The 12,988-nt window shown below is 56.3% G+C and overlaps 1 protein-coding gene across 1 annotated transcript in view; it reads right to left on the reverse strand.

Annotated features, from left to right (window-relative positions):
• Positions 1-12,988, reverse strand: part of GLTSCR1 (glioma tumor suppressor candidate region gene 1) — a 135,840-nt gene that overhangs the window by 36,722 nt on the left and 86,130 nt on the right. Inside the window, exons 2-7 of the mRNA XM_011926681.1 lie at positions 12,221-12,322; positions 9,630-9,675; positions 9,484-9,526; positions 7,328-7,393; positions 1,971-3,926; positions 1,026-1,202 (exon numbers count right to left, since the gene is read on the reverse strand). Of these exons, the coding sequence (XP_011782071.1) occupies positions 1,026-1,202; positions 1,971-3,926; positions 7,328-7,393; positions 9,484-9,526; positions 9,630-9,670 (2,283 nt within the window). The 5' untranslated portion in view covers positions 9,671-9,675; positions 12,221-12,322. The remainder of the gene's footprint in view (positions 1-1,025; positions 1,203-1,970; positions 3,927-7,327; positions 7,394-9,483; positions 9,527-9,629; positions 9,676-12,220; positions 12,323-12,988) is intronic.

The raw sequence follows: 12,988 nt of genomic DNA on the forward strand, positions 1-12,988 counted from the left end.
CAGGAGGCAGAGCTTGCAGTGAGCTGAGATCCGGCCACTGCACTCCAGCCTGGGCGACAGAGCGAGACTCCGTCTCAAAAAAATAAATAAATAAAATAAAATAAAATAAAATAAAAACCCAACAATTTAGACTGGCTAAATAAATATCAGTACATGCACACGGTGGAATACTACGCAGTCATATAAAAGAATGAAGAATGGGAACGGGCACAGTGGCCAACACTTGTAATCCCAGCACTTTGGGAGGCCAAGGCGGGCCGATCACTTGAGGTCCGGAGTTCAAGATCAGCCTGGGCATCATGGTGAAACCCCGTCTCTACTAAAAATACAAAAATTAGCCCAGCATGGTGGTGCTCACCTGTAATCCCAGCTACTCGGGGCTGAGGCAGGAGAATCATTTGAACATGGGAGGCGGAGGTTGCAGTGAGCCGAGATCACACTCCAGCCTGGGCGATAGAGTAAGACTCCATCTCTTTTTTTTTTTTTTTTAAAGAGAGAATGAAGAATGGTCTCCAAAATCAATTTTTAAATAATAAAAAATGCAATACTGCAGGCAGAGGATGCTACCCTTTTTGTAAAAATTGAAGGAAAAGAATCCACATTTGATTGTTTCCCTATCCAGATAACAAATGCAAGAAACCACCCTGGGAAGATGACAGGAGGCTACAGTTCAGGAGAGGGGGGTTCTCCACTATGCATCTTTTTGTACCTTTTTAAATGTGAATTATCTGAATGTATTACTAATTCGGATGTGAAAATTATAATTTTAGGAAAGAACAGATTTCCTTCCGTGTGTGTCTTGCATTCCTGGAGCGCACGGGCTCCCCCAGGGCCGGCCCTGGTCTCAGGCATCTATGATCATTGGAAGACACTTGGGAAACACTTTGTAGGAGTGAAGGAGAGCTCTTTGTTCCAAGTCAGCAGGACAGAGACGCAGGCAGGGTGGAGAGCGAGGAGCGGGAGAGCGGGCAGGAGGGGCGAGGCTGGGTCTGTGCTGCGGACACACGCTGCTGGGGTCCCTCTACCTGGGGGGCCGGAGCCGGGGAAGCCTGGCCGTCGGGGGCCTGAGGGCCGAGGCCAGCTCCTTTGGCGACGGGGGTGGCCGGGGCTGGGTCTTGGGCGGGAGGCGGGGCGCTGACTATGACCGAGGCAGGCACGGAGAGGTGGGGACCCTCTGCAGAGAGGGGCTGCTGGCTCCTCTCCTGCAATGGGCAGCCCACACAGGGTCAGAAGGCCACCCCCACGGGCCCTCGACCACCCCACCGGAGACCCCTGCCCCCACTGACACTCCCAGGGCTCCAGAGAAGAGGGTAGTAGGCAGCGCGGCAGGTAGGGTGCCAGGCACAGAGGCCATGGAGGCCAAAACCCAGGCAGCCCGCTCCATTCTGAGCTCCCATTGGCCCCTCTGCCAGCTCCACCTTGCCCTGCCTCTCTCCTGCCCCACCTGCCTGTCCGTCCATCCCTGTCTTGTCCACTTCCTGTCTGAGATCCCTCTCCTTGTCTGTCAGCAGGCCAGCCAGTGCCTGCCTTTCTCTGTCCATCTGCCAGTCCCTCTCCCTGTCTGTCAGCAGCCCAGCCAGTGCCTGCTCTTCTCTGTCCATGCACTAGTCCCTCTCCCTGCCAGTCCCTCTCCTCTCCATCTGTCAGCAGCCCAGCCAGTGCCTGACCTTCTCTGTCTGTTCGCTGGTCCCTCCCCTTGTCTGTCTGTTTGCCAGTCCCTCTCGCTGCCTAACAGTTGTCTTGCCCCTCGTCTGTCAGTCAGCCAGCCTGCCAATCCATCTTCCTGCCAGTTCAGCCAGGGCCCTCAGCCCTCCGGCCTCCTTTTAGGGGCCACCTGTGCCATACTGAGACCTTCCCCCACAGCTGCCACAGTGGCATCCACTTTTGGATCTTGGCGCCTCGCCTCAGGGCCCCTCTTCCTCCCAAACCTGCCTCCTCTGGCACCTGCTCCCCTGCCCTGCCCTGCTTACCTGGGGCAGGAACATCTGCAGGGAGTCCTGAGTGAGGATGGCTGTAGGGGTGGCAGACGGCGGCTGTCCCAGGACGATCTTCTCCGGGCTAGACGCCAGGCCAGGGCTGGGCTGGGGGGTGGTGGCCTGAGGCGGGGCAGCAGCCTGTGGGGTGGGGGCCTGTGGGGGCTGCTGCGCCTGCGGCTGCTGGAGGCCCAGGGGCAGGGGTGTGCTGACAGCCGGGGGCGCCTGGGGGGCAGGCTGCACCGTGAGGACCGGCGCGGCCTCCCCGGTGGCGGCGCCAGGGGTGGCCGGCTGCACCAGGCCGTCAGGGGTGTTGAGCATGGCCACGGCGCTGGGGGGCAGGGTGACCCCCTGGAGGACGGTGGTGGCGGCCGGCCCGGCGGGCGCTGGCTGGCTCTGCGTGGGCAGGCTGCCCGCCGCCAGGGACACGGGCATCTGGAAGAGCGCAGGCTGGCCCACCTGGATGGGGGCGGCGGAGAGGATGTGCGCGCTATGGGCCCCAGAGTGGGGGGCCAACACGGGGCCCAGGCTCAGTGGGCCCGCCAGGTTCTGGTTGGTGAGGATGGGATTCGCGATGAGCTGTCCACCCGTGTGGGGGGCAGCGGCTGCCAGGATCTGCCCGCCCACGTTGGCCGGCAGGGCTGAAAGCTGCTGTGGGAGCTGGACCGCGGGGGCGCCAGGCAGTAAGAACTGGTTCTGGCCCGGCAGCATGTGCTGGGCGGGGATGACGATGCTGCTGCCTTGGTTCAGGAGGTGGACGCTCATGGGCTTGCTCAGGGCTCCGGGAGGCTGGGGCGGGGCCGCCCCGGTGGTGGTGGCCGGTGGCTGCTTGAAGACATTCGCCTGCAGCGCAGGCGCGGGGAAGCCCGACAGCACCACGTTTTGGCCCGCCTTCCCCGCCGCCATGAACGTCAGGTTCTGTGGGGCCTTGGGCTGCTGTGGGAGTGCCCCCGGCTCTCCCTGGATGGTGAGCGTGGCGCCCGCGGGCGCGAACGGCTTGGGTGTCAGCTGGTAGAGCTTGGGGGGCAGCACTCCCGCGGGCTTGGGCTGGATGGGCGTGGGCGTGCGATGCAGGATCACGTTGGGCGCCGGGACCAGTGGCGACGAGCCAAGGCCTGGGGCCACCGCCAGGGGCTGTCCCGAGGGCGCCCCGCTGGGAGCCGAGGCGGCCCCGGCGCCTCCGAACACAGAGTTCCCATTGAGCGTGGTGGCCACAGCGGCCGGGAGGTTCTTCTGGATGACCAGGCCAGCCCCCTGTGGCGAGACACCGGCCGACGCCAGGGTCACGGGCTCTGAGGGGCCGGCCGCGGAGGCCAGGTAGCCGCTGACGGGCACCTGCTTGGCCAGGAGCTGGGAGGTGGGCGTGTTGAGCGCCATGACGGGCTGGCCCACCACCTGGATGGGCGCCAGGCCCAGCGTGGCCGCCGTGGCGCCCCCAGGGCTGCCATTGGGCAGGCCTTGGAGGCCCGGGATGGGCTGCAGTGTCACGTTGCCCAGGCCCACAGGCTGTAAGAAGGGCTGAACACTCAGGGCTTTGTTGACCACGTCCTGGGGCGGCACCAGGGCCTGGTGGGTCAGCACGGTGGGCGGGCCCTGCAGCCCCAGCAGGTCGGTGCCGCCTGGGAAGAGGGCTTGGGGCCCCGCAGCCACGGCCGCCGCCCCTCCAGCGCCTGTCGGGCCTGCTCCACCATCCGCAGGCTGCAGGGTAGGCAGCTGGAAGGGACCCAGGTCCAGCTCAGCCTCGGCCTCCAGCGTCTGCTCTGTGATGTTGGCCTCTTGGAGGCTCTGCTGGAGGATGTCACAGGGCTGGTCAGCGCCCCCACCACCCCCGCCGCCGCCCCCTGTCGCAGGAGAGCCCAAGATGTCATCTTCCAGGAAGTCAAGGTCCACACTGGGGGCCGGCTGGTTGGGCTCTGGGTTCAGATGGTTGCCAGAAGCTTCTTGCACATGGAGCTGGAGGCCAGGAAAGGTAGGAAGGAATAAGCTGAGGTTAGCAAAGGGCTAGGCTCAGGCCACAGCTGCAGCAAAGAATGCTGAGGTGACAGGGCAGCCATGTTCAAGAAAGAACATTCCTGCCTGACATGGTGGCTCACGCTTGTAATCTCAGTGCTTTGGGAGGCTGAGGTAGGAGGATAGCTTGAGCCAAAGAGTTCGAGACCAGCCTGGGCAACATACTGAGGCCCTGTCTCCATAAAAAAATTTTAAAAAAGAAAAATTAGCCAGAGGTGGTACCATGTGCCTGTGGTCTTAGCTACTTGGGAGGCTGAGGTGGGAGGATCACTCAAACCCAAGAGTTTGTGGCTGCATAGTGGAGCTACGAGCACACCAGCCTGGGCGACAGGGGCAAGACTTTGTCTGAGAAAAAAAGGAAAAAAAAAAAAAAGAAAGAAAGAAAGAAAAAAGAACATTCCACCTGCAAGTGGCTGGACTCGGGATCAAATCCCAGCTCTGCCAAGGCTTAGCTGTGTAACCTAGGGCGTGCTTGATCTGACCTCAGTTTCTCCATCTGTACCCATGAGTAAAATGTAATAAAAAAAAAAAGTATTCTTCAAGTCCAGGCACAGTGACTCACGCCTATAATCTTAGCACACTGGGAGCCTGAGGTGAGAGGATCACTTAAGCCCAGGAGTTCCAGGCTACAGTGAGCTATGATTGTGTCACTGTACTCCTGCCTAAGTGACAAGAGTAAGACCCAGTGGGGTGCCCTCGGGACAGCCGCTGGTGGTGGCCCCGGGCCTCAGCTCATCACCACTGGTCCCGGCACCCAACGTGATCCTGCATCGCATACCCATGCCCATCTAGCCCAAGCCCGCAGGGGTGCTGTCCCCCAATCTCTACCAGCTGATGCCCAGAAACCAAAAATAAAGTCTAGGCGCAGTGGCTCACACCTGTAATCCCAGCACTTTGGGAGGCAGAGGCAGGCGGATCACCTGAGACCAGGAGTTTGAGACTAGCCTGGCCAACATGGTCAAACACCGTCTCTACTAAAAATATGAAAATTAGCTAGGCGTGGTGGCAGGCGCCTGCAATCCTAGCTACTCAGGAGGCTGAGGCAGGAGAATCGCTTGAACCCGGGAGGCGGTGCTTGCAGTGAGCCGAGATTGCACCACTGCACTCCAGCCTGGGTGATAGAGCGAGACTCCGTCTCAAACAAAACAAAACAAAAATAAATAAAAACAAGCAACTATTGTTTAAATAGTCAATACAGGCCTACAACACTTATCAGTAATGACAAAACGCAAAAAGCTCTAAGAACTGAGACTGTTTTCATAGCTCTGTTGGCAGCAGAACCTGACCAGAACCGACATGGCACTTTAGGTGGGATCCATTTATCCACATGATGTGACTTCCTAAGTTTGGCCATCGAAAGGCAAGCGTGTGACATTACACACAACACACACATGGCACCACTTTTCCAGAATTTGAGAAATTCGAAATTCTGAAACACACCTGGCCCTAAAGGTTTCCGACAAGCGGTCGTAGTCCTGGTGGAGAAAAGCTCACATCACAACCGCTCCCATTTGTGAGCTTCTGTGCCAACCGCACTGTGAGTTCAATGCTTTTCGTTTTTTGGGGTTTTTTTTTTTTGAGACAGAGTTTCACTCTTGTTGCCCAAGCTGGTGGAGATCTTGGCTCACCACAACCTCTGCCTGCTGGGTTCAAGCAATTCTCCTGCCTCAGCCTCCCAAGTACCTGGGATTACAGGAATGCACCACCACGCCTGGCTAATTTTGTATTTTTGGCAGAGACAGGGTTTCTCCATGTTGGTCAGGCTGGTCTCGAACTCCCAACCTCAGGCGATCCGCCCACCTCGGCCTCCCAAAGTGCTGGGATTAAAAGCGTGAGCCACCGTGCCTGGATTCAATACTTTTTAAGTGCTTTTCATGCTATCCTGGACTGCAACCCAGGACACGCATGGAAAAATATCAGCATGCATATGTGTGGATAGCCCCACAAACAATACTTATGATCCAGTTTTCCATCTCCAATACCTAACCAGGTAACCCATCAAAACCTGCAGCTTCCAAGATTCTCAATAAATCCACATAGAGGGTTCACAGTAGCACCCGGCCCCTGGCAGGTGCACGAGAAGCATCTATCATCATCACTGTCATTATTATTGTGATCGTCCATGCTGTTGTTGGTGACAGTCCCATGAGGCGGGTGCTGCTCCCTTCCTCATTTCACAGATGAGGGGACTGCCTGGGTCAACCACTGGTGAGTGGAGGGGAGTGGCAGGCAGATAGGGCTCTGGCTCAGCCTCCAACCAACTGAGGACCAGGCAGGCCACTGTGACCCCCTGAGCTCTTAACTGCCAGATGGTCACAACCAACCTGCCTCCTGGGATGCCTGTGAAAATTCACCGATGTCACTTGCAGAGAGTATTTAGAACCTGACCAGGGATCTTAGGGTACACAAAAATGGTGGTCACAGTAAGAAGTGTGATCACAAAAGAGTAACAGGATCACTGCTGTTACTGGGCCTGTAAATGGACCAACGTTATATAATTACTGCATTTCCTCCTCATTTATATTATGAAACATAAGCTATTTGGAATATGATATTATAGCTGTGAGAACTAAATGGAGATGACAAGGAAGGGCCAGTCGTATAAGTGTTTGGTGAATGCGTGTTCTGATGAAGAGGGAAGGTGGGAGCGTGAGGAGGGGGAATGAGGAAGGGGAGGCAGGGAGGGAGGAGGCCAAAGGAAGAGTGGGGAAAGAAAAGGTGAAGAGGGGAAAGCAGCAACAGAAGAGGGAGAAAGAGGAAGGAGGTGGCCACCGTGGTGTGGACAACTGGCACTTAGTCATGGGACCAGCAGTCAGGCACACAGTAGGTGCTCGATAAACGTCCTCTGCATTGGCCACTCTGGGCTTTGCTCAGCACCTGTCTTCACTGTCCAGGTGAAGACTGAAGTCTGCAGGTGAGGAGGCCCCTCCCCTAGGTCACACTCTGCCATGGCTGAGTTGGGCAGGACCCCAGGCCTCCCCCAGCCCTCTGCTCTCCAGAGGAGTACCCCTGTGAACCCCACAACCCACATCTGCTTCAGCTCCCTAGAACCACTCTGCACCAGCCACCCCAGGGCCCCAAGGCCTCGGGGACCCTCACCTCTTCCCCGAAGGGCCTTGCAAGGCACGGTCAGCCTTACCCATGTTGGCAACCCTCAGGACTCCCCAGCTCTGCTCCCTCCTGCACTGCCAGGGTGGTCCAGCCACCCTCAGAGGCCCACCCCCGCCCTCCTCCTGTCAACGGCCCTCAGGAGATGAGCCCAAGCCTCCCCTCTTGCCTTCAGGGCCCCCCTCCCACTGGCGGCCCCAACAGCTCAGACGAAGATTGGGAGCCACGGCACTTACCCCAGGACCTTCATAGAAGGCACTTTGGGCCTCCCCGGGATTATCCAAGAGGTCATCACTGTCAAGCTGCAACAAGACCCACCCCATCCAAGGTCAAAGTTCAGCAGGGCAGGCCCATGCTCTGGAGCAGAAACCAATTTAGGGTCACTTGGGACAAAAAAACAAGGGTTGGGATGGGAGAGGGCTGGGGGTATGGGAAACTCTGGCCTCCGAGAAGAGGCCCCAAAGGCAGGGGCTTGGGTGCCTGCCTAAAACCCAAGGCATCCCCAGCGCTGAGTCCCCGAGCCTGGCCTGCAAAACGATCCTGCCGTGACTGCCTTGAATTCCAGAATCCTGCCTCCACCACGCCTCTGCCCAAGCTGTGCCCTGCCATTGCCCCCAGTCTCTCCAGTAGCACAACCTTCAGGAGCGGTCACCTGTGGTCCAACAGCTCCTGTGCCTTCTCACTGAGTACTCCATTCCCAATGCAGCCTGAGTGCCTGGCACGCCCACCATCCGGGCACCTGACAAGCCCTGCGGTGCCGTCTCTGGCAGGGCAGGGCCTTCTCGGATGCCTAGCACCATCCTTAGTGTCCAGAACAGGCCCTGGCATCCACGTATGTGCCCAGTGAATGTCTGGCTGTGGCTGTGGCTTCCCTAATTTCTTGTTCCAGCTGGACATCTCTCCAGAACCCCAACTTGTACATCCACCAGCACCACCTGGACTTCCAGAATCTTCCCCAAATTTCCAACCTCAGAAAATGGCACCAGAATCCACTCAGTTGCCCAAGCCAAAATCCAGGAGCCATGGTGAACACTCTCTCCCCCTCAACATCAAGTCCACCAGCAAGTCCAGCTGATGCCACCTCCCAGAGAGATCCCAAATCCAGTGCTGCATGCCTCCCCCAATGCCTGCACCATGGCCCAGGCTGCCATCATCCCATTGCTCATGCCTCTGCTCTACAAATTATTTGATACCTCTCCTTTCAAGAGGTGGAGCTCAATTCTCCTCCCTCTGAGTGCTGGCCAGACTGACTGATTAGCTTCTAGTGAATACAGTGTGATGGGAGGAAGGGCGTGGGACTTTGGAGACTGCATCATTAAGGGCACTGCAGGTTCCTCCTGTGTTCTCTCTCGGATTACTCGTTCTGGGGGAAGCCAGCTGCCATGCTGTGAAGACACTTAAGCAGCACTATGGAGAGGCCCCCGTGGTGAGGAGCTGAAGCCTCCTGCCAACAGCCACGGGAATAAGTCCTGGTGGAAGCACATCTGCCAGCCCCAGTCAAGCCTTTGGATGACTGCAGCCCCAGCCCACAGCTTGACTACAACCTCATGAGAGTCCCTGAGCCTGAACCACCCAGCTAAGCTGCTCCCAGATTCCTGACCCTCAGACACTGCAAGAGCTCTAACAATTGCTGAAGGTACTGCATGCTGGGATAATCTGTTACACAGCCAGAGATACTAATACAGCTGCTCAGAGCTCAACAGACTTCTACTTTTCCCCATTTTGTTCTGTTCTCTGGGCAGCAAATCAAATATGGCATTCTCCTGTTTAAGAGCCTATCAGAGCTGCCTGTCACACTCAGAATAAAAATAACAATTCCTCTATTGGGCTTCCAGGCCTGCATAACCTGGTGGTTTTTACCTACTACAGTCTCACCTCCTACTAGTTTCCCCTTTAGTTTGTCCCCACCAGCCTCCTTTCTGTTCCTCAACCATGCCAAGCTCTCTCCCACCTTTGAACTTGCTGTTCCCCCTGCCAGAAGCACCGGCCCTGGCCACCTTGCTGTGATCCTTCAGGTCTCACCTTCAGTGTTACCTCCCTCGTGTGACCCTCTCTGACTACACTATCTAAAGGAGCCCCTGGGACCCATTTATTTTCTTTTAAACCTCTTTCATTGTGCAAATGACACTATTATGTTTTTATCATACTCTACATGGTACTTTTCACCATGACCTTTATTAGAGACTGGTTTCTTTGTTTACCAAGGAGGTGTCCATGGCAGGAGGACGGGGATTTACCATGAGTTTTGCTCATTGCTGTAACTCCAGTGCCTGGCGTTAGAAGCCACAAGGCAGATGGCTACTGCATCAAGGGGACGTGTCTCTCCCTGTCCCTCACTCCCAATTATACAGCCCCCCACATAGGGAATGCCTCTCCCTGCGCCCAAGCTTACCTTCTCAGATCCATGCAAGAAGTCATTGAGGGCCTGTGGATCACTGGAAGAGAAGAGGAAGAGAAGCTGAGGAGGTAAGGAGCTGGGGAGGGGAGGGAGGGGAGGGGTTGAGACAGAGGGCAGGGGGTGGGGAGCCCGTTACTCACCAAATCACGTCTAGTAAGCATCTCCCATCCTCATCATCCATCGCCACTGGATGGGGTGGGGTCAGGAAGAGGGCGAGGGAGACAAGGTTAGATTTTGGCAGCTTGCCTGGCCCCCTCCCTTAAGGGGAACCCCCTGGAGGGGGTCAGAGTTTCTGTTCCCTTGAGTTCATGGGGATAGACGGGGACAAGGAATACCCCCAAGTGCCCTCCCAGCCAGAAACCCCTGACCAGAGACAGGGTCCTTTTCCTCCCGCTCCGACTCTCCTAGCACCTGATGATGATGATGATGATGATGGTATCAACTGAGACTAAGTGGGTCCTGACTGTGCCTCACACACACTAAGCTAATCCTCAGGATATCCCAGGAGAGGCCCCACGGCCCGTACTTTGCAGATGAGAACTGGAGGCACCGAGAGGGTCATCCTCCGTCTCCCAGCAAGGAGGCAGCAGAGCCAGGCCTGGAACCTAGGAGGCCTGGCTCCTGAGCCCTGCTCTTCACCACCCTGCTGTCTTGCTTCCCCAGACATGGGGCGTGTGGTGGGGGTCTGTCCTACATATAAACAGGTGAAGTAGAGAGGGAGCCAGTGTAGACAACAAGAAGGGCTTTGTGGCTCAAGGCTCTGAGTGGCCCTTGAAGACGTCTGCAGTGTGTTCCCGAGGAAGGGGAGGGTGGTGGGGAAGCTGAGGCAGAAGCAAGGGAAAGGGGCTCATGAGGAGGTGAGTTCTGAGTCAGAGAAGCCACCAGGGTAAGGCTGAGCCCCATGGTCTGAATGATGAGGATGAGGATGGCTAACATTTGTCGAGCACTCGCTAGGTGCCAGGCACTGTCTGAGCACTTCAGCAATGTTAGCTTGTTTCACCCCCATAGGGAAGGGATTGTTATTCCCACCTGACACCAGGGGAAGCAGGTATTCTCTGTATTTATTTACCCATCCACGCTCACATCCACCTAGCCTTCCCTCCCTTCAAACACCCCTCCAAATATTCCTCCAACCCTCCAAAACATCCCTTCCTTCCCTGCCTCCATCCATTCATCCACTTCTTTATCTTTCCAAACATCCCTCTAAACATCCAACCAGCCCTCAGAAACATTTAACTAGACAACCCTCCCTCCAAAGCTTCCTCCTTCCTCCCTCTAGCCATCATTCTCTTCCTCCCTCCATCCTTCCATCTACCTACCCATCCTCCATCCTTCCATCCATCTACCCACCCATCCTCCATCCTTCCATCCATCTACCTACCCACCCTCCATCCACCTACCCATCCCTCCATCCTTCCATCCACCTACCTATCCATCCTCCATCCTTCCATCTACTTACCCATCCCTCTATCCTTCCATCCATCTACCCACTCATCCCTACATCCTTCCATCCATCTACCTACCCATCCTTCCATCTACCCACCCATCCCTCCATCCTTCCACCTATCTACCTCCCCATCCCTTCATCCTCCATCCATCTACCTCCCCATCCCTCCATCCTTCCATCATCTACCTACCCATCCCTCCATTCTTCCAAGCTTCCATCCAAACATCCCTCCTTCCCTTCTGTCAAATACCCACACAGACCCATCCTTCCAGTCACTCATCCCTTCATCGCTTCCTGTACCCTCTGCCCCCCTCTCCTCCCAACGACACAAACAATACACAATGGAAAAGAAGACCTGATTTCTGAATGGTGGGAATTTACAGCTCAGGACTGTGGAGTTCCCTTACCCTCTTTTTTCGTTGGGGTAGGGGGTCCCAAACCTCACTGATGACGTGACGACTGCCATGGGTCACCATCCCCACCCAAAAACTTCACATATAAAATCTTACATGAACCCTCAGCTGGTGCACAGTCCCTCACCCTGACAGCATACTCTGAACTTCCCTAACAGGGGCCTCCCCAGTGCCACCCTCGAGTCCTCCATCCCCAGTGCTCAGTGACATAATGAAGAGCCCTGGCCAGGGACCTCCCACCGTAGGTTGGGGGGCATTTGCTGAATTATACTGTGAAAAATCTGACGACACACGCATGTTTCACGCCAAAACATGCATGTGGGTAAGAAATGTGACACATACTTTTCCAGGGCTCACGGATCCCCCTCCCGGCAGCACAGAGACACATGCATCCCCAGAGCCCCACATGCCAATTACTCTCCCTCTCAGGGGTTGGCTGTGGGGACTGTCCCCAGGGAGGCTCCTCCAGGGCTCTTGCTGCCTTAGGAAGCGGTGAGGACGTGCTCTCACCTGCTCCATATCCCAGCCCCACCAGGCTTCCTCCTGCTGTGTCACCAGGTCCATGACCTATGAGCCCCTTCCCTCCCCAACCCGCTCATAGAAGGCACGCAAAGGCATGGTCTGCAAAGAATCTGGAGAAAAGGGGAAAGGGGCAGGGAGAAAGATTTTGCCTGCGCTAATGCAGAGGCAGGGTGATGGCCCAGATGACCCAGGGAGCCCAGGTGGGAGAAGAAAGAGCTGGAGATATTGCTTAGCCAGGCTCTTCCAGGAAGGAATGCTCCTTCCTCATCCAGGGGCCAAGGTGGTGCTGGAGAGGTGGCATGAGAGATGGTTGCCCCTCCAGAAATAACAGAGATGCTTCGCTGGTTACCTGCGCTACAAACGAATCATGAAGGGAAGGAGGGGCGTGTCCACTCCAGGTCTACGCGGGGCCCCCAGCTGGGGACTTGGAAAGGGTCCTCTTGGGGGCCAGCTGTGGAGAAAATGAGAGACAAACAGTGAGTGAGAAAGTCAGTGAAAAGGAAAAAGATGTGGTCAGGGATGGACAGAGCTATGGGAGGTAGGTGGGAGAGGGATGGACAGAGGGGGACGGAACAGAGACGGGAGGCTGAAAAGGTGACATTCAAGGGAAGCTTAAAAAGTTTAAAATCACATAAAATAGCTGGCGCAATGGCTCACGCCTGTAAATCCAGCATTTGTGGAGGCTGAGGCAGGAGGATCACTGTAGCCCAGGAGTTCAAGACCAACCTGGCTAGGCAACACAGCAAGATCTTGCCTCCACAAAAAGAAATTTTTTTGGCTGGGCGTGGTTGCTTGCCTATAGTTCCAGTTCCTCGAGAGGCTGAGGCAGGAGGATTGCTTGAGCCCAGGAGGTCAAGGATGATGTGAGCTAGGATAGTGGCACTACACTCCAGCCTGGGTGACAATGAGACCCTCTCTCAAAAATAAAAAAATCTGGTGGGCGCAGTGGCTCACCCCTGTAATCCTAGAACTTTGGGAGGCCGAGTCAGGCGGATCACGAGGTCAGGAGATCGAGACCATCCTGGGTAACACAGTGAAACCCCGTCTCTACTAAAAATACAAAAAAGTAGCCAGGCGTGGTGGTGAGCGCCTATAGTCCCAGCTACTCGGGAGGCTG

The sequence above is a fragment of the Colobus angolensis genome, unplaced genomic scaffold (genome assembly GCF_000951035.1).
Source record: "Colobus angolensis palliatus isolate OR3802 unplaced genomic scaffold, Cang.pa_1.0 Scaffold119, whole genome shotgun sequence".
Classification (NCBI taxonomy): Eukaryota; Metazoa; Chordata; class Mammalia; order Primates; family Cercopithecidae; genus Colobus; species Colobus angolensis.